The sequence below is a fragment of the Anarhichas minor genome, unplaced genomic scaffold (assembly GCF_050575085.1).
Source record: "Anarhichas minor isolate MPS153535 unplaced genomic scaffold, ASM5057508v1 ptg000027l, whole genome shotgun sequence".
NCBI lineage: Eukaryota > Metazoa > Chordata > Actinopteri > Perciformes > Anarhichadidae > Anarhichas > Anarhichas minor.
The window spans coordinates 23004788-23028450 of NW_027466473.1; the positions used below are offsets into that span (position 1 = coordinate 23004788).

Genomic DNA, 23663 nt, shown 5'->3' on the forward strand with positions numbered 1-23663 from the left:
TGATCCCTCACTGGGTCCCTCTCAACAACACTGTGTTGTGTTGTGCAGCCCTTCAGTTCTTAAACACTCTCCTATACTTATTGTTTGTTTTTGACATTTTACACTCACAGCCTTTGTGTTAAGAAAGAAAAATAAGCTGCTTCATTCATCAAGCCAATTTCAACCATTGAATCTAGTACCAGGGTTTATTTAATATCCTAATTGGGACATGGACACAGCCGGTGACAGGAGAGAACACCTAAACATTCCTCAGCTCAATCTATTCCTTCTGCTCCACAAACACTCTGGTGGTGGGAGATGATTAACATATGAAAAGCCAGCACCTCCCAGCTGAAAGTAAACAGAGCTATTCTGACCAAAAATGTAACAATGTGGGATGAATATTGATTCACCGCGACACCAAAGTAATGAATGATGAATGTGTTCCATGTCTGCGTTTCTGCCTGCCAGCGAGGGGAGGTCAGCTGTAGTCGTGTCGCTCCTTCCGGCCGAGCTCCCGGTTGGGTTTGTCACCGGTGCTGCAGGCACGGGAGGTGAAGCCAAGCACGAAAGTAGTTACACTTTACATGCTCCTCACTCGGAGCTCCTCTATCAGTCACTGCCGAGCGCTCGGTAGTGTGTATCCGTGCGCGGCGGCGTGTTGGCGGCACTAATTCACTGACGCTTAAAGGGACAGCTCACCCCAGAAGATGCTCTCTCTTACCTGTCGTGCTATTTGTGGCCTGATATCAGAAGGAATTGTCAACTCGTAACGCTCCGTCTCCATCTTCGGTCTGACATTGCTTCCACTCTACTCGATGTTCACGGAGGGTTCGAGAGCGAACGTCGTCTTAAGTCGACATGCAACGAGTTAAACTAAAAACAGAGCTAGTCTACGATTGAGAAGACATGCCGTATATTTACAATACATTTGTGAATCAAGAGGATCATAGCAAATTAAAAAATACTATCAAGCAGCCTGAACACCAAAGAGAGATGGTCATGGAGAGATGGAGAGAGGTCATTGAGTCAACGATTCAGGGACGTCGGGGTAACACGGCCACGTATCCTCAGCGTCTGTCCTGGGAGGGATCGTGTAAATACTTTAGATTTCTGATAAAAACAAGGCAGGCAACGCAGCATCCTCACACATCCACACAACATCTCTCAGATCAGTGTGAGAAGAGGCCACAAACACGCCCATCATGTGCTAATGCAGGGGTCTGCACGAGGCAACTTGAATCTTCAATCATGCTTTTATTATTCCAAATTATAAAAATGTTAGTTGAAAGTTGAAGTTGCACTTACAATAGAAATATATGTCGGTAAATCTATATGACAAAGTTGAGCAGCAGTAGGAGCACAACATCCCCACTGAGGAAACATTATCGAACATGAACCCAGCTGTGCTTGGGACAGCTAAGTGTGTTTCTAATATAAACACGGCTTCATTTGAAATTATCTTGGTGTGTGAATAAGAAAATAGAAAGAAAATGTATTTTTTGTTCCACGTAAAGTCAAATTGTTGTGTTTAAATATGCAAATGAGGCATTATCTAAAGGTAACTTTTGGTGAATCTTGGAGAAATCTACAGACACAAATAGACAAAGTAGTAAAATAAATATTTCCGCTCGTCTGAAAGAAGACGTGTTGTGGAAGTAAAATCTCAAAATGAATCAGTGCATGAAAAACAGTGTTTTTGCCGGTGGTGTCTCGCATTAATATACGATCTTAAATTGCATTCACAGTCAAACACATAAAAACGGTTCACCTTGACGGCTGTGCCCCCGGTTGTTTTTGTATAACCTTTTTGCTAGAATTGATTTAAGATTCAGCGCACATATGAAGCATCAGAGAGTGCACAACATCAATAAAGAAAATCTCCAACAAAACACAATATTGATACGGAGCTCTAGCAAAAAGAAAGAAAACACGATGCATTGTTTGGTGAACTTACAGTAATTGACAGATCTGTTTAGCCGGGTTGTCCATTTTTTATTAAAGCTGCCATCAGTGTAATTCACATTGACGAGCACCGACATGTTTCCTGCCTCTTTATGCTAGTTTGAGCAAAACACAAAAGTGCTTCTCTTCCAAGAGGACGAGCTGATGGAATACAGACGTAATCTCTCCAAACGCAGCAGAGAAAGGAAAACATGACCCCTGCTTTCAACTTTTACCGTCCTGTTAACTTTCAGGCAATTACACAGCGTCCCACGTTGCTAAAGTAAGTGGGAGCAACAGCTGCAGAATAAACCTGCGCAAGGCAACGGTTCCCTCGACAGCTACAGAGTGTCCCTTAAGTCGCTCCAATGAAACTATGACTTTCTTTGGGGAGATATATTCCACTTTATTAGGCATCAAAGTCTGGAGACAGAAAGAGGGGAATGACACGAGACAAATGTCCTGAGTCATAAGAGGCTCTTGTTTCTGTGACTTGTTGGGATCAAAGCTGTGATGTTTGGACTTCAATGCATTTATTATGTTCTCATATAGAGTTCGAGAGCTATACAAGTCTCTCTTTTTCAAAATGATGTGATCATATTTGTCTGAGGATGGTATATCATCTTAATAAAGTTGTGGGAGAAACTTGTACTTGTGCTAGTTTGTGTTTTTGTAATTTTTTTTTATGTGACACCATTTTGCCAATAAAATAAATCAGACAATTTGCTAGAATAAAACTTTTAAATGGTAAGTTTTTGCAACCTACGGATACGTTTAATATCGACGTTTCTGAAGCAAAAATGATCTTTTTGTGGTAGTTTTGAATGTCTTTTTAGTTGCTTTCTATCTTTTTCTGGTCATTTTGTGTCACTTTGTTTCTGTTTTTGTGCTGTTTTAAGCCTCCTTGTAGTTATTTTGTGTCTCTTTGTAGACATGTTGTGTCTCTTTGTGTTTTTTTGCCATTGTCACAGTCGTTGTGCGTCTCTTAGTGGTATTTTGTGTCTCTTTGTAGTCGTTTCATGATTCTTTGTGGTCATTTTGAGTTCCTGGCTGGTATGTTTCTCTTTGAAGGACATTTTATAGGTGAAGACCAGGGGTGCACTGGGCCCGGGAGGCCCATTCATCCATCCATGGTTGGAATACGTACAGTTTTACATCATATAGTAAATATTGGACTATAACTCTCCAGTGAGATTAACAATTCTGTAGATTAGACTCCAATCTATTTCCATTCTGCTGTGTTTCTTTGGACGAGTGGTTGGTGTTTGCAGATATTAATTAAATAATATCTGATCAGTGAATGAACAATGAATTCTGTCCAAGTCTGGCTCTATTGTTCAGTAATCCTCTGGATTAAACCCCAAAGTCCCTCCAGGTTAGCTGAATTCTTAGAAAGTCATCGCTCTGCCATGTAATCACAGGACACAAGCACAGCCTTCCCACAAGATCTTCTATCTTTATAGTTTTACCTTTTAAACCGGAGATATTTCCTCTATTGTGTCTTCCATTAAACAGGACTGTCAAATCCAACACAGGCACTTAATTCCCTCAATAATCCTCAACCGTCCTGCCAAAGAGAGAGAAATCAAAAGTCTGTCTAGAATATCGCACAAAGTGAACAAAAGCTGCTCCTTTTCTGTGTTTATATTCATGAGCTGGTGGATAATTTAAATCAGACTCCTAAGACTAATTCAAATCCTCTGAAAGACTGAAAATCTCAGTAGGGGTACCATTGTTGAGATCTTTACAGTTCACTTTCAGAAAATCTGCATAATAATATCTCTGTTCTTTGTAAAATAGACTCTGCAAACTGGAGATATTTTACTCTAACTCCCTTGTAAATTGGTCTTTTTAAGCCAACAATAATTCATCTGGCAGGGATCTAACTTCTGTTTCCTTCATGCTGTTTAAAAGGCTTTTTCAGTTGCCGTGCACATTTCCTTCATTCCTTCACACCTACGGCGGCGGAGCTGCTGCTGCAGGATGCAATTTCAGTTTGGCCTCAGTGACCAGCGATCACTATAGAAAATATTGAATGTGGCGATACTGTTACAGGGACTTTAATAAATGCACATGTTGAACCCACTGTTCAACATTTTCAAACTCTGATTTGATGTATATGGTGCTGTATTTTGAACTTTGACTTGTAAGTAAATGAGGAATGACTTCCACCTGTAAATAGTGCTGTAACAGACTGTAGTAAAGTATCAGTCACTCAAAACTGTGATGCAATCACAACCGGGAGTTTGCTATTTGTTGCACTACTACAGGTAAATATGCATCGACTGCCCTTGTTTTTCATTGGCCATGTTAGCAGCACGGCTCTGTGGTAATGTTGGTCGTTCCAACACTTTGGTCCAGACTGAAATATCAATAAGTTAACTAACTATCGGATGGATTGCTATGAAATAAACTAAGATGGTGAGCATGGCATCGGCAGGTTATAGCTTGATCGTTGTGAGCGTGTTAGCGCGCCGACATTAGCATTTAGCTCAAAGATCAACTGGAGCATGTTGTTCTGGATCAATTCATAACACCTTATCTATGTATTTGTTTATTTATTTACAATCGCTATGAGTCAGTGTGGCGGGTTACGTCTGGTGTAAAATTGATGAATAATTATTCATACCCTTCAACAGATTGCAAATGATCCATTGCACATTTAAAATGATGGATTGATGACTTATATCTTCCCTCCCTACTTTGCCATCATTGGACGCATCCATCATGCAACCGTTCGTTCTCCTGACAGGCTGGAACTGTGATCTTTCATTGTGATCAAAACTCTCGCCAACCGTTACTTCTCTCCGTGCCCATGAATGACCAGCGGCGCGGCGGTAAATCACTGCCCGGGACTCATAACTTGTGCCACTACCTTCTTTTAAAGACCTCCGAACCTGCATCGGCCGGTGCATTTATATGCACCTTACGCACTTAAAAAGGTGGCTATTCCACTTGAGAGAAGTGGACATCAAAAGCATAACACACTCACAGAGACACCAAAAGTTTCTTTGTACTTTAGAAACTTACAACTTCTGCGTTGTGTTCAGAGTTGAAGTATTAAAGTATTGAAGAATTAAAATTCAACAGAGAAAACTTCCTCAAGCAAAAGACATCACAGAACATCATAATGTCTGACTGGCTTCATGGATCAGTGCCATGCTAATTAAAGTAGCTGCTCAGATCATTTACTTTCCGTGCCCTCAGTTCAGGTTTGCGTGGGTATGTTTGCTCAAAGGATTTGTGCTTTGTCTCATAGTAGCGCTTCACATTGCCGATTTTATTAATTGCCAAGGTCTCGGAACATATGAAATTTACCGGTTTGGAACTGCCTGTGGGAGGAATGAACATGTACGAGACTGTCCAGTCTTGATTAAAAGCTCTGTTTTTCGCTGTCTACTTTTCCCTCTGTAGAGCACGCCAGGTGAAATATGTTTTCTCTGACTCATAACTATTGTCTCTTGTCTCGTCTTCCCCCTGTGTCTCACTCAATGACTCAAGTCACAATGCTTATGGGAGCTCACAGATTTATCTGGCTGAGTAGCATCACGTGGGATGATTTACAACGCAGTGCGGATCCCCCTTCTTAGCTGGTAGTCGACTAAAGTTTTGATGCTGAATGACTTATTTCCAGAAAATCTACGAACACATCTCTGGTAAACACAAGATTTAAAAACAAAGTCAATCCAGCGAATCACCTTGTTCCCAAATTCAGCAATATATTTTGGGTGAGTACAATGTCATCATAACCGATCGAAGCGATGATCAAAACTATGAAAGTAAAACCCAAGTTGTAATAAACCTGATTTTACCTTCAAGCGATAATCTCTAAAAGAAAGCAGCTTCTTTAGCCGCCGACAGCTGCTGTAAACTCAGAGAGAGTAATGAGCTCTAACTTTTAAATCTTCCTTCCTCATCTCTTAACCCAACCTGTGTTTGTGCCGTGGGCGCGCTCGAGGAACACCGTGCCAGCTTCTCACTCAGACGCATTTGTCATCATAAGACACTGAATTTGAACTCCTGATTAATGTGAATTCTCTGCAATGTGGCGTGAAAAGGTGGTCGGTTTACCTTCAGCACCGTGGATCCCAGCTCCAGACCCACCAACACGGTCCTGTCCACCAGCTCAGCTATTCTGGGGTCGGCCACCTTCAGCGAGTCCTGGACCAGGTCCGTGACGTCCACCTGCCAGTCGGGCCCCAGCATGGTGATGACCTGGTCGGTGCCCTCTGTGGAGGTGGTGTGGAACTGGGTCAGCACCTTGACCAGGGCCCGCTGGTACTGCAGGGTGCAGCCTCGGCTCACCCGGCGCTCGTCGTCTTCGTCGTCTGCGTCGCTGTCTCTGGTGCTCCTTGGATAGGGAGAAAATAGAGATTGCATTAAACATTCCTCTTTGGTGTCACGGATAAAGTAAATAAAGTAGCAGCCATCCAGAACCGCCCATGAACATTGTGGGTGCCAATTTTAGGCGAGTTTCCTGCAAAATGAGGCAATGAGTTGAAAAACTTGGGAAGCTATAATCAATGCCCGAAATCTGGCCAAATGTGTCGGCAGTCTGCCACCAAAGAGATTGAGAACCCCTCATGAAAACATTAAAAGCTTAGAACCATCACCGATCATAACCAGCCGCTTCTTTAAACCGAGCAGCTGCTGCTAAATGATGCTCAGCGCTGCGCCGCGATGCCGCGTCTCAATGTGGGCCTTCTGCTCCTGAGGGTCTCTAGTCATTTCATAATTTGACATCATAACAGAGAAAACCCGGCACCATGCCACACAAATCCATCACATGATGTGTTCTGATGTAACAGCGGCGAGATGAGAAAAAACTCCCCCGAGCTAGCGGGGGGGAATGATAGGCACCAAAAAGCAAGAGTTTTGGACTGATGCCCTTCTTATTTCACAGGAGCCCTGGGCAGTGGGGGTAGAGATGCCAGGTGCATCCCCCCACCGAGCACAATCTGCTCTACAACAAGACGTACGAGTTACCCAACTACGCTCAGCAGGCTTGGCAAGTCTGCCAGCTCCTCCTTATAAAGCACTCTTCGGCTTAATCTTGGCTTTGACTTAACTATGTGAACGACTTGAGATTCAGGAGAAGCAGCGGGGCTGTCAGCCACTGACAGAGTACATATCCCACCCGTTGATTCAAGGAACAGGTCCGCTCATTAGGCGAAACACTTCTGTCCCGAGGTCTCATCGGCGCTTAGCATACACCTCGGTCAACAGCTAAGTGCATTGTTGCGTGCACCTCTCAGCCTGTCCCACCTACTGGGTTTGATTAATTCATCTTAGCCTGCTTCCTCTCAACACCTCATGCTTCCCCCCAACAATGGATGCTTTTTGGTAACATCCAGCAGCTCCACTGTGGCGAGCGGAGGGTTTTACCAAGCTTGGTTTTCACCAAGCCAAATTCCTTATATGTTCAAACGTACTTGGCAATAAACCGATTCTGATGATAGTATCACATCCATGAGCCATCAGCGACTGGTAGGACGACTCATGAAAACGGCCTGAAATCACATATTTTGGATTACTGCGTAGCGCCTCTTGGTGTAGATGGCTCCACTGTGAGGAACTATACAGAACGAAGCACATCAGTACAACTGCGAGTCAAACTGGGAGTATAAAAGCACATGACAGTGTTTTGTTACTCTCACTGCCAGAATGGTGGACGAAGGTCTGTCTGTCTGCTAACGAGTACCTAGCTGCTCGCTAGCTCGCTATTTCTCTATTATTCTGATTTCTTTATACCCCATGGTTGAACATGCAGTACAGATCTGTGTCTACCTCTTCTGGCAGTGAGGATAATTACAAAAACACTGTTGACTTGTGCTTTTTGGTTTCACAGGTTCAGCAGCTCCTCACAGTTCCAAAAAACCTCGGCATAGACTTCATAAAAAGGCGTTATTTAAATTGATAGATCACACATTGGGAATTTTATTGGATACTTTTCTCATCTGATGAAAGATTCGAGCTGAAGCATAAAAACATTTATTTTGGCAAAGTAAAGGATGATAAACCTGGTTATGCTAAGAAAAGTAATTCTGCTCTAAAGCATAAGTAAGATTACGAAATGACGCGATGCAGAAGCGCCTGATTCAGGCACAGAATGAGGTGAATAACGTTGCACTGACAGGTTATATGATGTGTAGGAATAACAGGGTTTCCCATCAGGCTCTCATGGATCATTGGAGGTACCTGCATGTAGTTGTTCATTTAATGAACTTCACCTCATAAACCTCTCTCGCTCGGGTCTTGGACTTATCACTTCTGTTTCGGTTGGTTGAATGTGTTTCTTTGAGATAAATAAAGAATGCAAAGCTCCTTCACCGTCACTGTGTGATTTCTGCAACACGGTGGCAAAGCCACTGTGAATTGAACACCATGAAAACGATCGCCTCGACAGGTAAAAAGCCAAAGGCGTTAGATTATTCAGTGCAGTGTTGCAGAGCATCAGTTCAATGTGCATCTACGCATTCTGTCAAACAATAGAAGGACAAGCAACATAGAGATAGCACACGTAGCTGCAACAACCTGGTCGTACTGCAGCAATTCAGCCAAGTGGGGGGGTGATGCATAAATTATATGCATCATTCCAGTTGCGACTGGACCATTTGGTGCATTTCTATTCATGGGAAGTGAAATTTAAGTTTAAAAAAAAATGCAACAAAATGGTAATTTATCACATAATCAGGATCAGCTGAACAAACCTGAAAACAATACACTGAAACAGAACTGTGTGTAATGAGTAGTTGTGGTACTTCACAACCGTAAAGTTGGTTCTTTTTAACAAATAGCAGAAAATGAAGAATAAAAATAGAACATCTGAAAAACTCAAAACAGTAAATTGTTTTCAATTTAAAGGGCATTTCCACCAATTTTACACAATAGGTTTATTCAACATGACGAGTAAACTCAGCCTTTAAAAACAGGTTTAGAATATCTTCAGTGGCTCTCAGGTCACACTTTCAGACTACACATTTATAACATAATCTATCTTATCGTATCTAATCTTATCTTTTCTTAATTTATCTTATTTCATATAGTCTAATCTAATCTTGTTTTATCTTATGTCATATAGTCTAATCTCATTTGATCGAATCTTATTTTATCGTATCCCATCTTATTTTATCTTATCCTATTGTATCTAATCTAATCTAATTTGATCTAATCTTATTTTAAAAATTAACGTAATACAAGAAGACCCTGAGCTGGACAACTGGAATCTAAAACTGATCCTAGGTCTGATGCAATATTTCTTCCAGTTGATATTAGCTCTCTGACCTGGCTTCCACCTGGACTTCCCACTGTGGTCCTCTGTGCGTTGGAGACTGACGGTGCAGCTTCAGGTCGTGTAGTTTCTGCTGTACTTAGGTAAGTGAGTTAACTCCACAGCAGACGCTGCGACCGCACACTCAGTTAAAAGCAGAGGAAGAAACCGACGAGACTGAGGCTCAGACGCTCTCTGTCTCTGTCAAAGAGTTCGCAACTCTTGGCTCAGGTCAGAGAAGGTTTACCTCCCTGAGTCTGTACCTGAAAATAAGGTTGATATTTTTTCTCCCGCAGAAGAATATTGTCTGTTCTTATTAGAGTCTCTGATACAACCGTACAAGCTGAAGCTTCAGTGCACACGGACTGCCCGCCCGATTACACTTCCTTTCCCTTTTCAGAGCATGTTGCTGGATAATACAGCCAGTGAGCAATTCTGCTGCACTGTAGCAAAGGTCCACTGCAGGCCAAGAGACCTCGCTGCGGATGAAGGTACAGAATGTGTCACGTTGCAGAGGTGAGGGAACGTGGGATGGAAAGACTGCAACGGGAAGGAAAAGAAAAGAGCTAAGGAGGCGAGGGGAATGAGTGTGGGAGGTTAGAGGTTGTGTAAAGGAGAGCCAGAGCCCTTATGAGAGGAAGCAAGGGAGACAGAGCGATGGGGAGGATTGAGAGGAGTTAATGAAAAGACAATAATTCATTCTAACCATCACAAAATGAAGCAGCTTTATCAAAGTCTGACGCTGATAAGCATCACGGCTCGGTGTGAGTTTGAGATGACTAACGAGCTACATGAGTTCTATCTTTGAGGTATTATTTACAGTCCTTTGTGAGGCCTGTGCAAACATCATCTAATTCATTATCGCAGCACTCCATAATGACTGTAAACAAACATACCAAGGTCAAGACAAAGAGATCCTGCTATCTCATGCCAGTGCTGTTGTAAGTGCTGGCCTTCCTCACAATTAAGATGATTTGTCGTAAATCACGTTACGCTCTGGGCCCGTTCTCTGCCTCGGTACGGCACGGCTTGTTAGTCTTGTTGGCAGTGGTCTTGTTCTGTTAATGGCAGACGTCCAGGTTGTTGTTTTGTAAGTCAAAAAGACGTCTCATGTCTTAATACACAGGTTCAAGTCAATCAAATATTTCTAAATAGAATTGTTTAAAAAAACTGAAATGAACAGAATCATTAAAAAAATAGTCTTGCATTTAATATGTGAAACATGTGAAAAACCCCACGATATGCGAGTCTATTGTACGTGATAAATGTGGAGAATAGATGTGCTTCTTTGAAAGGAACTTGTTCCATCGTGATTCATGGACGGCCTCGGCATCATCGACACTTTGACAAGAACAATTACCCTGCAATAAGACGTCAGCTGTTTCCTCAACAAAACAAATGCTACTGAATCGATCAATCAAGAGGTGCGAAGGAAAGGAGGGATTGATCTATTTCCTGTCAAGTAAAATATATTCTTAGTGCAAGTTACACTCAGGCCTCCACCCCGCCTGCTGTGATACTGCTACAACTATGGATCAGGCAACAGAAAAACAGAAAATGCTGCATTGCATACATCATGAGATATGTCCAAAACTCCCACCAGGAACATCACTGAAAACAGAACGTCCTGTGGGAAGGCCCGTCTAGTCGGTACCAGCAGCTTCAATAGGCTGCATGGGGCACCACTCACAGTGATGGGAGCTGTCTTTGTCTGCAGTTGCCTGATGCTGCAAAAACACTACAGAGAAAAGCAAAGAAGATGACATTCCCTGGGCGAGTCCGAATGACAGCATGCAAGTAGGAAAGTAGGAAATGCTTCACCTGCAGTAAAATGAATTCCCCGGCCTGCCCGTGTGGTCTGGCATAGCAACCTGGAATAGCTCACAAGGGGGCTTTGATTTTTGTTTTCGTGACTGCACAACACAGGATTATACGGATTAATACTTAGAAACACACCCATTCGCCAACTATTCCAACACCGTCTCACTCCCAGCTCATCAAATGCAGCCGGTTGGTCGGTGGCCCAACGTGTCAAACTATGACGCTCAAGCTTCCCCATTTTCCACGTGTCAATTAACCTAACTACCTGGTTTGGGGTCAACATATTCAAGTATATTTGTTACATCTCGTAATGTTATTAACATTACGTATCGTTGAGTTGCACACGTGACATAGTGATGTCACATAACTATGCTACATTACATTAAGCTTAGTTTATACTCGCCGTAGTGAAGCCGGCGCTTGGTCGTGCACCTCGGAATTTTTGTAACTTCCTGCGCTTGTCGTGCACGATCAGAGCATTTCAGACATGACCATCACAAATAGTTCAGTGATAAAAGCACTATTTACATGTCTAGGGATCATACAAAGAAGGGCAATTTGTTTATTAGATACTTTTGACACAGCAGGTGTTAGAAATCTACATTTGAGTAAATATTTTGCAGCCAAATCAAATAGTTTACAGGATATTCAACCTTTGTTTCTTTATAATGCTTTTAATACTTGACTTTTTTCCTTACAAAACTTGTATAAAGGCAATAAAGCAGTCCGTGAATATGAAAATGAGTTTACAGATTATTACAATTCCTCCTCGTCATTGTGGAGGTTGTTTTATGGCTTTTGGCCACTTACACCTACAGTCTATGTTTATATCTAAGAATTTAACTTGTTGTCTTTTTTGATTCTTCAGTTCATTTTGTTTGTACGCCTTCTGGCTTTTCGAAGAATAATTCAGCTCATAGAGTATAAACGCCTCCGTGCGTGCTCGGAGCTTGAGCGCCAACGAGTATACACGAAGCTTTAGTGATGTAGTGACATTACGTAATGTCGGGTAGCTTAACATAAGTCATTGCTGACTTTTAGTTTCACACGGGACACAAACACTGGTCTCCTTTGTGAAAGTCCTGCATTTGTTTGAACCATCCTTCACCCCTGACTGCTACCCCAAGTGGAACTTGTCACTCGGTATACCCTGACTTCCCTTTCAGTCCTGCTATACTTAAAGCCTCGCAGAGAGTCACATTCTGAGGCGTATGGCCACTGACCAAGCTGCTGTATTTGACGAGTTGAGAGTGAGGACAGGCTGACATTTGATATTCAGGGGACGTTGAATAACAGCTGAAATATATTTTTTACTATGTGAGACCTCCGGCAAACCCTGGTGTCTGGTAAACACTTGACAAACGGTGAACACCATTCAGAATAACCAGGTCTGAACATCTCATACGTCTGATAAAAGCACATATATGATTCCTCACTTGCAGGTTTCTACTTCAATAAGCAAAAAAAAGGAATGAATGGTGCTGAAGTGGGAATTCAAGACACATTTTACATGTAAAAAAATAAAAATAAAACCTATAGCGCATCACAGCCCATTGGGGATCTTTAAAAAACGAGGCTACGCAAGATGTATTCCAAGCACTCTAGGTCATTTGCAATACCTTAATTCTTCAAACAACCCCTTAAACACGCCATTTGTATTCAGGTTGGGTAGAAATGGATTTGGTCGACGGTGATGAACTCCAGCAGCGACGACAGCAGCCGCCCGCGTGAGTGTTAATGCTCCCATTAAACATTTCCTAAATGGAGGGTTGTGGGCCTGTTTGTCACTGCTCCGTGCATGACAAGAATGCTGGAATATTTTAATGAGCCCAGGTTCCTCAACCTAAGACCACAGTCTTTCCTTCGGGGTCCTGGTTCGAACAACTTTAATGTCCCACTGGTGCCATTGTTTCCACATCTAATGGTGTCCTATTTCAAACAGCTCATTCATTTTGTATTGGCTGGATTTCTTCTATTGACAAAAGCTTCTACTGTATTATAATCGTATCATAATGTTTAAAAGATGTATTATTCCCTGACCATGTGCCGAATGAGACATTTAGTCTAAATACTTCACTCACAATATGCTAATGAAGTAAAAATAGACAGTTATATGTTCCACATGGCGGTGCTTCTTCTCGGTGGTACAGCTACAACAGCTCTGACCATCATGTTGAGTCCTGAGTAACACCCTAAATGACGTACGTAGTCCAAAAACATAATTATCTCCCTGAAGGTACAACCAATATGCAATCAGAAAGCTTTCTGTGCACTTACCCAAAGTCAAATTAAGTCTGTGTCTCGGACTTGTTGTCTAAAATGGGTTCAGATGGGTACGACACAAACATGACAACCTCGTAGATCAAATTTGCACTCCAGAGCCTCATTTCGCAGGCTACATTTCTGCTGTGTACCTGAGCCGGAGCATCTAATTGGAGCAAAACAAGTGCCTGCAAATGAAATCCTGAGTACCAGAGAGAGAGAGAGAGAAAGCTGGGCTGCATTTTAGTTTCCAATGTTTAACACTGAGGGGTTCCATGCTCTCAGGATGAGTTCTACAGTAAAAGTAGGAAGAAAAAACGAATTAAACTGCACCAATTGCTCTCTGGCTCTGTTGGCTTTTACCATGAGTATACTTAGGAACAGAATGCTCCCTTGAAAATTACGAATGTAGTCGCTCTCCCTCTGTGTTTGCTTTTAGTGCGTGTTCATGCATGTGAGCCTGCCACACTCACGGCCGCCGCTCTGCACTGCTCACAGCTGACAGCGTCATCACAGAAGCATTGGACCCACCCACCCTCCGGTTCCCCCTCAGGTAAACACTGTTAGCGCTGTTAGCACCGTTAGCTACGAGCCGCCGGCTCAGGCTTTGTCATTTGTTGAGAGCCGTTGAAAAGCAAAAGAAATACTCCCAATATGGTATTATGCACCTTTAAGGCCAACTTCTGATTGTTGAAAGAATTATCCCAAATAAATGAGAAAAAAAATATCTGTTTTATGCTTGTATCAGCTGTAATGACCAAAATGAATATCCTGCATCACTGCCTGTCTTTATGAGCTCTCAAGCTTTTACTTTGTGGCAAAACATGTTTGTCTCTATATGAGCATTATAATCCCTTATTACACGGGATGAACGGACAATAATTTCACAGTTCACCTTTGATTATTCTAAAGAACTTTGGCCTATCTTTGTTTACAACCTGTCTGAACTCAAGATTCTTGCCCTGTCTTCAGTGATGTTGCCACGTTCCCAAACCTCAGTAGTTCATTTGGAGATTTTCATATTTTACAGATGGGAACATAGCTATGAAAATATGACTCAAGTCGCATACAACTGTAATTCCCTTATACCATTGCATGCGTTCTAATGGTATCTGCGTTTGGATTTGAGCCTCACCTTCGATCGGGCAGAATGGGAACCCTCCAGCCTTTGATGAAGCTGAGATTGTTGTCAGAGAGTTCCACCTGCAGGGGGAGTTTGGGCACCCAGACGGTCAGCTCCAGCGGTGCGCTCAGGTGCTCGTAGCTGAAGATCACCCTCGCACTCATGGATCCCCGCGTCTCCTTCCCGTTCACGAACACGTAGTCGCAATTCATGGACACCTAGGAAGGATCAGGGTCAGAAGTCAGAGACCATCTATATGTTAATGGTCACGCCGGCGGCCGAGGTTCTAAGTGATACGTGATGATTTACAGCACAGCGTGGATGCGGCTGTCCAATTCATCACAGAGCATTTCAAGGTTGACATTTTCAGCAGAGCAAATATAAAGCAAGGATCTCTTAGGTATCTGAACGTGATGTGAAAGTTTAGGGCACACAAACCATCTCCGCCAACACTTTCATTTAGTCTTAGAGTAAATGTTAGAGGGGACACCTCATGAAAAAAACTCACTTTTTCAGTACATGCATTTGGGTCCCTCGAGTGCCTACCAACCTACAAACTGTGAAATAAGACGACCCAGTCAGTATTGTTGTGGCCTGCTTTGATCAGAAAACATGTGATTCAACGAGCTAATATGTACACGTGACCTCTTGAGATAGCAAACACTAGTTTATTCACATCTACAGCAGCTACGGGTCAATATGATCATTCCTTTGGAGTTGAGTTGGGAATATAAGTATCTCCGCCCACAGCTTGGGAACTACCTTTGCAAAGGCTGGGCTATTGAATGAAGGCTGGGACAGGGTCTTGAGCTTTGGAGTGGTGGAATTGGAGCTGTGATGTTGGAGGGTTACCGCAGACGGCGCTAGAAATATAGGGACGTGTCTGATCAGGTGCTGTTTGGGTTGTGCTCGGTGTGACAGAACCTTTTTGGTTACGCTGGAATGGATAGTGTTCAGTTATAGATATTTAAAAGAAATGTAATTCTCACCCATAAAGTAGGGTACTATGACATCCTCCCTGCAGACGCTTCAGTGAAACATCAATCGTCCTCGTTTTTTTTCGCGCGGCACCTAGCAGCCATTCAGCAAATGCAGACCAGATTTTCCTGCACATGTGTTGTACCCCAATGATATGACGCCATATGAAGCCGTGACATCTCCTACTTTAACTCTCCTTGTGCAAAGGTGCACCATATTGTTTTTTTCGCAAGCCAATCAGAGCAGACTGTGCTTTTTTGGGAGGGGGGAGGCTTAAAGTGACAGGTGCTAAAACGGAGCGTTTCAGACGGAGGGTGAATAGAGGTTTATTCAGACAGAAAGTGTGAGAAAAATAAAGCGTTTTTTAAACGTTAAAGCATGTAAACATGTTCTGTTTGAAACCCATAACACAAGTGTGAATCTGAAAATGAGCGTGACATGTCCCCTTTAATATTCATCACGCTGCATCTCAGCCGTGTACCGCTGACTCTGCAGGTTTTCATTCCCTCCAAACACTACGGCGGCTGATTCCAGCAGCTTTTTACCAGAGACGTGGAACCAATCAGTGGAAATCAGCCGCTGCTGTGTTTGGTCAGAATAAAAAAACCCACAGGCTCCTCAGCTCTGATGGCACAGTGCTGAGAACCACTGCTGTACACAATGCTTACTGGCTGTGTGCTGCTTATGCAGTCAAATTAGTGCTTCTTAGTAACCCAGTTACAGCATGCGTTCAGTGCAAATTAGGCATGCAGACCACGTCCTAACCCCACCACCTCTCAGCATAATGATCTATGAACAATTACACGGCCAGATTATATATCAACAAAAGCTTTTAGCCAACCTCATAATTCATATTTTTGAAGGCTGACAGCAGTGTGACATTTCACGTGAACTTTAGTTCATAACACCTACATGGCACATTAATTAACATATTCACCCTTCCCGAGAGATTCATGCAATGTGAGATCATTTGTGTCACACTGCAATGAAACCGAATATGAATTCAATATATAGACATTTCTAAATTTAAATCTCGGCAAGTGCCATTTTTAACTTAAACCCATTCTTCAGCTTGCCCGTCGAGTCAAAAATCTCCAGCTCCATTTGAATTACCATAAATACTTGTCCCCCTCTAACACTAAATTATTAAGTTCGATGAAACTGGAGGGCTTTGCTTTTGGGCTCCCATTGAAGATTTATCTAGTGGTGGGAGGTAGCTGGCATTGTAATCAGAGGACCTAATCTCCTGCAAATGGAGGTCGGGATGGCCAGTCTTCTCAGGGCTGTGGATTCATCATAACTGGGAGGAGGTCTGGGTAATATAATTCCCCCATCCATGAACACAGGCCAGAATGTGTGTGTGTGTGTGTGTTGGGGGGGGGGGGGGGACTTCTCAAGATGACAGTCTTTCCCTCTGGTTCCGTTAATGCAATTTTGCAGGGCTCGACCTTATGGGCGTCCACAGCATCCAGTTTTTTTTCTGCGTGTTATTGTTCTGTCTGCTCGTGTGCAGTCTTATCTGTATGAAGCGAGTTACAAAAGGCATGAGGGAAGAAGTAACTCAACACAATGACCCCAGCCACCTTGATTAATCACAGCACGGCTGGCTGTGTGCAGAGTCGAGAACATCTGCCTGACATGTACTCCCTTCTACCCTAAAGCCAGACACACACACACACACACACACACACACACACACACACACACACACTGAAAAAAGGTGCCCTAGCTGCAGTGCCGCTTCAGCTCCTGCGGCTATTGCTGCTGATAAACTTGGCCGGCTAATTGCAAGTCAAAAGCTGTTAGCAACTCCGGGTATCAGTGGCCCTATGGGGGCTCTCTGAGGGGGGGCTTTCACACACTGAGCCGCCACATGCCGTCACACTGCCGCTAATGCGTTGTGGCATCCTCCCCGGTGCCAGCAGATTGCCTGGGCGGAGACGGATCGTCGGGACAAGTGCAAGTGCTTCCTGCATCTGGTGGTGTGCCGGTCACATGGTGCAGAGCGAAAGACCGGCTAGGTTAATAAAGGTGAGGACACCGAAGGAGCCGTCACACGTTCATTCTACTTAATTACGATGGGACCGTCCTCTGGTCATCCTTAATCTCAAAGCAGTAGCAGTTAAGCACGTTTGTTCTCATAATCCAGTGTGGTAAAATGTATGGTTATTATACCGTGTTATTGATCCACGGTATTAAAAACAGCTCACACAGGTAAGCGTGTGTGTGTTAAAGGTACAGACAGGAAGAGTCTGGCTGCAGTATATTTAAGCAATGGCTCATGACAGGCTGGGTATGTTGTGATTATATTAGGTCATAAAGGGAAGCTGTTTTTCGTTTAATCCCGCTCCACTATGTGAGGCACTAAATTATTTCAACTTCGTTAAAAAGATCCGGCCCTCATCCATTGAAATGAACCTTAGCAGACTAACGCTGCTATGTAATTGTGTCTGTAAGCTGTTCCGTGTTGGCTTAAGTTGGCTTTTATTAGACTGCAGGAAAAGGTCAAGAGAGGGGATGACAGCTACACGGAACGGACTGGAACCCCAGTGTGTCGCAGATCTACAAGCAACCTGACCTGGTCACAGCGAAGCACGGAAAGGCCTCTGCAACAAATGGTAAAGAGGAAATAATAACCAGAAACCAGATGCAGACTAAGGATCCAAAACTAGTTTCCATGTTGAAGTTGCAATTATCCTAAAGGTGGCGAGAAATGAACACTGCTTAAAAGTGAAAAACACATCTTTTGTTCCAGTTCTGTCAAACAGACTACGTATGGAAAGACAAGTGATCGTCTCACCCACGTTTCAAAGTCAAAGACGCCACATAGCAAAGAATAAATCGGTGTAGAAGAAAAATGGAGGCATCTTGATGACATTCACAAAAGCATGCTGCCTGGCACGCATTTCCAAACAGAAACCGTAATCACCCCGGATTTCATTTTCAAAATTTAAATATTCGCTGAATTAATAATTCTGCCAAATGGAGTTTCCATTTAGGGATAACATATGTATTAAATGAGCTCTAAATGAAAGCTGACATATGGCTAGCATTACTGGGTTTGTGTCTTGGAGCTGTTATGAAGCTTTTCTTCATGTGATGGATGTGCGCTGGCTTCAAGAGCAGTGCAACCAATGAGTTCATTTAGCTCTGTTAGCTCAATGAACCAGCCCCCATCAGCCTGTTGTTGGTAGGATTAATGATGTGGAGGGTGAACATGAGCTGTTGTTCTGGAAAGCTGGGACACTGGAGCCTTTTGGAAATAGTTTGGATGTAATTTAGATCTTTTCATTTATTTCATATTGCAAATCAGCGATCTGTATAATTTAAAGGGTTGTTTGTCGGGTGGAGGTAGAACTCTGACGGATATCTCAAAACCTCAGCGAATGAAACCAAATCAGGTGGACAGCTGAACATTACACCTTTTTGAAATTGTTGCACGACTCATTCCAAAACCAAAGGCCTCATTATGCTGCTATAAAAGCCTCTGCTCTTGTGGCAATTCTTTCCACATGAGTTGGGAACCTGGCTGCAGGGATTTGCTCCAATCCAGCCACAAGAGCATCAGTGAGGTCGGCCACGGATGTGGGCCAATAAGGCCTCGCTCATAGTTGGCGTTCCAGTTCATCCTCAGCGCTCTGTGCAGGCCGGTGAGTTCTTACACACCAAACTGGGAAAATGTTTCCAGATCACATGTTTTCAGAGTTGTGAGAACACAGAAATCTGACTTCTGTTTCACAAACCAGAACTCTGATTCAATGAAATGATGTTATAGCTGCGTGGACGCGCTGATTGGCAGCGTTTTCATGTCACACGCACCTTACTTTAAATATTCACGTTAAATATGAGCAGAAATGAAAAGTCTTTCTTTAGGAGTGATACAGAGTGGTACGTTATGATTCAGGGGTATCGTCTGTGTATCGGGGAACCCAGATCTGTTAAATTGGGCGATATATTAATGGCCTCTGGCAGTCAGTGGACTCCAACAACTCCAGTGGAAATGGGCCTTTGGAACAGAGGGCTTTTGTTTTCCGAATAATGGGCCGTCGGACTAATGAGACTGTTGTCAGACTGCTGGGATTTTGGAATGATTGGCCGTCGGATGAATGGGCAGTACACCATGTGCGGCGTTGATGTCCGACATGAGTCACTTCAGACATAAATGTTAACAGTCTCGGCAGAAAGATCAGATCTTGGGGGAAAAATAAAAAGTCAGAATTGAGCATTAAGCCCTGTAATGTGTACATAGCCTCATATAGAAGTGTGGCAAGGAGGAAGGAGCCTTCAGCTAGGAACAGTGTATGTGCAGGATGACACGGAGGTAATGTGCAGACACAAGGGCTTATCTCTACCTTCAGATGGCTTCTATGAGTCACAAAGCCAGGGGGAGGATGATGAGTGGGGGGGATGGGGTTTTGGTCTCTGTTACTTATGGTGCCCCCTGACACACTCACAGCCTCTTTCCTCCATCCTTTCTCAGCTTGTACAACGAGGGTGCATTAATAAAGTCTCCTGCGCGCGCGCGCGCGCACACACACACACACACACACACACACACACACACACACACACACACACACACACACACACACACACACACACACACACACACACACACACACACACACACACACACACACACACACACACACACACACAGGATTGGCTTATCTGCTACAGGCTCTTGATGCACACTGCAGTTATTTCCAAAGAAGAAAGCACAAAATAAATAAATAAAAGCACCAGCAAAGAAAGAAACGACAGCCTCTCCCCTATTTTTACTCTCAAAGTTGAGAGTCTGAATTGGCAAATATCCAAATGAGAAAAACTCTGGTTTGAAAATAAAGCTTTATTCAGGGAAGAAGTCTTGGAGATACTTCGACAACAATACATCATCAGAATAGATCCGAGTCGCTTTTGGCACAGAAGAAATGTGTAGTGTAAAAAAACCTCCACCTTTTTCTGTCTCACTGTGAATCTTTAATTTCTGTGTTCTGGGGGCCGCTTTATTGAACTGTCATGACTCGTGCATTTCCTGGGCCTGAAGGGCTCATTTTAAATTAGCCTCGAATGTTCAATGGCACTGAAGCGAGCCCACTAAATACCACATGGCCCAGCGCCTCGTCTTCAATGGATAATGAAATATGATAAACGACGTGCTGAGGCCAGCCATCCCAATGCAACACCTGTTCTTCTCTATTGACAGCACAAAACAACTCACCACAACTGGAACTCCTCCCACATTCAGCCCAACGGACCCGGTGACGTTACCTTCACCCCGGTGGCGTCGTTACAAAGCTTCATAATGGTCTATTGATAGAATATATGCATGTAGTATGGGGTCTTTCAGAATCCGTAAAGCAACTGTGTGTTGTCCAAACCAAGTATTTCAACGATAAAGTCATGCAACTATAAGAACAAGTTGTGTGTTTGGTATCGCTTGAAACTACAAACTTCCGAGCTTTCTAATGCACCTGAACGCACCTCGGCTCGAAACACACGAGGACACAAAGCAGTCAGAATTCACATTCTACAGCCACTCTGACACAGTATGCTCTTGCCTCAATATTTCATCAAGGCAGATGTTATAATCGCTTAAAAACGGTGTTTCCCCCCCACAGGATAGAGCTTTACAGGTTAGAGAAACACATCTATGTTGGACAGCCATCGACTGCTTTGAGTTTACTTGATAGTTTGATTTGGTTTCCCTCTGGTATCTTTATATTTTATTGAAAAGATAACAGACAGTGTGAGGCAGCGACCATTAGGACCAGTCCAGTATATCAAAGGCAAAGTATATTGGACAGATGTTTATCAGAACAGATACTGGCCACACACAACCGACACCAGCAAAGTCAGAGTCTGATTCGGCCTCAGTCTGTAAAATCTACAATCAAACCTCGAGGACCTTCTAACCCCGAGAAGGACTCCATTCGTCTTACTTGATTCAATAGTTTTACACTCAGACTAGATTCGGCATTCTTCAAAGATAATATATTTATTTGTTAAAGTGAACAACACCAGAATTCCTAAGGCCATTGGAAGATATGGAAGATACAAGTGTTGGACAGAAACCAGAGGATCTGAAACGCTTGTAATGAAAATCGAGTATCATATTTTGATTGTAAGAAATAATAATTAGAAATGTATCTGCCAAAGTATTGTTTAAACCGCCGTCTATGTTTTTAATTAATTTTGTTATTACAATCAGATAAGCCAAAAGTTATTTTTAAACTAGGTGCTTTTTTGAAGAATTAATATATGAAATATTTTTGTTATCGGGAGACAAGCCTGACAAAATACAGTTGTCACATCCGTCCTCTCCCTGAGGGTATGAATATGCAGCTCTTACTGGATTCAGAGATTTTTCAACAGCAGCGCAACCTTTACATTACACGAGGAGATGTATTGGTTGGAGAACTGGATAAAGTATAAGCTGCTATCGTTTGCCAGATTCTCTGGTTAAATCCATCTATATGATCCTTTCTATATGATATGATTTATTGATGCATAACTTTAAGCCTTAATATAATTTATACAGGTGAGTTGTATAAAAATTCACCCGCTGTACAGTTGTCATGAACGGAGAAATTAGCCATAGAGACCGAAACCGTTTCTTTGTTGGACACATGTTTCTACTGTGAAGTTTAACATGGAGGTCTATGGGCAATTACTCCTGGTAATTAGAAAGTGGGTGTAAGACAGCAGAAACAATACGCACAATCAGCATCCTCCTCATCTTCATGCCGCCATTGTTACCCTTTGTGTCCAACGTTGGTAAATGTTGAAGAAACAGTGATGAGGACAACTTGTTCAGTGAGCGTGTGAGACACCTTTGAGAAGTCAGACTGTCTGTCTCACAAAACCAAACAAAGAACCAAATTAAACTGAACTGAAACGTTCTGTAACTGTGTTTTAGATTGAAACTTTAAGAAACTTTATTTTAGTTTAATTCATAAAAGAAAAGAAAACGCTAACCTTTCATTACACCCCCTCTCTCTTTATGGGATCCCGTTATTCTCTGCTCTCGGAAACTGCTGTACAGTATAATAAGGAAAGGTTATTATATGAGTATTATTATAGGCTGCATGAGGAAACGGAGGGATGAGTTTGTTTTATATTTCAATTAAAATGACACTCAGTATACGCTGTTTACGTCATCTAAGGTACCCCGTTACACCATCACTTTTAACATGATCAACAGTGCACAACGACACCGCAACACTCCTCTGTGCTTCCTGTGTAATTATGCAATCTGCCTGTCGTACAATCTATTATGATTGTAATTGACTGGGGAAAATAATAACGGCGTAATCACAGCCTCTAATATGCCCTGCAAGTTGTTGTGATCCCACTTTAATTTATTTAATTAACCGACGAGGCTGGTTATTGTCTCTCAGCTTGGATTCCCCGTGAGCCTGAGAGGAGATAATGGACGCTGGTGTTCATTCTGCCCGCATCACACTGCAGCACATCAGGTGAGCCAGGTGTCTCTTTGACAAGCAGTGGCTGCGGTGCTTTCAAAAGGAGTATAACCGAGCTTTTGCTGCTCCCTTGTAGCCACATTGATTCATATGCAGAGTTTTTATGAGCATCCATTGATTTTATCTGAGGCACGAGGGGATAATCCAATCACGACTACATATGGAGAAGCCCAAAATGAAGTTTTTATGCTTTCCTGACGTTGTGACTGTGGCGCTGGGCCACTCTCCAGGATTACTGGAAGAGTAAAGGGGATTACATTTTCTAAATTGACATCTTGAGATTGAGGAAATCAGGTTTACTGTACCTTAACAATGTCTTCGTTGGAGGACTTGCACTGCACAAAGGCGGAGACGTCAGTCACCGCTCCATTCATCTCTATGGAGACCATTTTGACGGGAATGGCCACGGTGCGTCCGGTCAGGATGGCCGTGTTGATAATCTCAGTGTCCTACGGAGAGATAAAACACAGACATGATATTCATGAAACAGTGAGAGGTAGAGAGGGATGTTCCTTGATGTTTCATCAGCATTCACTGATGTCCACGTTCAAAAGCACCATGGAGCCTCGCAGGTGAAGCTCTCAGTGGCAGACCACAACTCATTCTACGGAGACGTCTTTCATTGGATTTCATCAACTGACTTTTTCATTTCCAGTGCGCTGCTCTTCCAGTGAGCAGCGGGAAGTAACGGAAACGGGACATAATTAGGGGAAAAATAATAATCTTAACCTTTATTATTCAAGGAAACCCATTTTATAATGTGGCGAATCACAGAATCCAGCTTTTTAGGCCGCATAAAAGA

At 42.9% G+C, this 23663-nt stretch overlaps 1 protein-coding gene across 1 annotated transcript in view; it reads right to left on the reverse strand.

Moving 5' to 3' along the window:
• tmem132e (transmembrane protein 132E) overlaps positions 1 to 23663 on the reverse strand; it is a 95262-nt gene that overhangs the window by 11869 nt on the left and 59730 nt on the right. Inside the window, exons 5-7 of the mRNA XM_076101865.1 lie at positions 23167 to 23310; positions 14412 to 14617; positions 5995 to 6274 (exon numbers count right to left, since the gene is read on the reverse strand). Coding sequence (XP_075957980.1) covers positions 5995 to 6274; positions 14412 to 14617; positions 23167 to 23310 — 630 coding nt within the window. The remainder of the gene's footprint in view (positions 1 to 5994; positions 6275 to 14411; positions 14618 to 23166; positions 23311 to 23663) is intronic.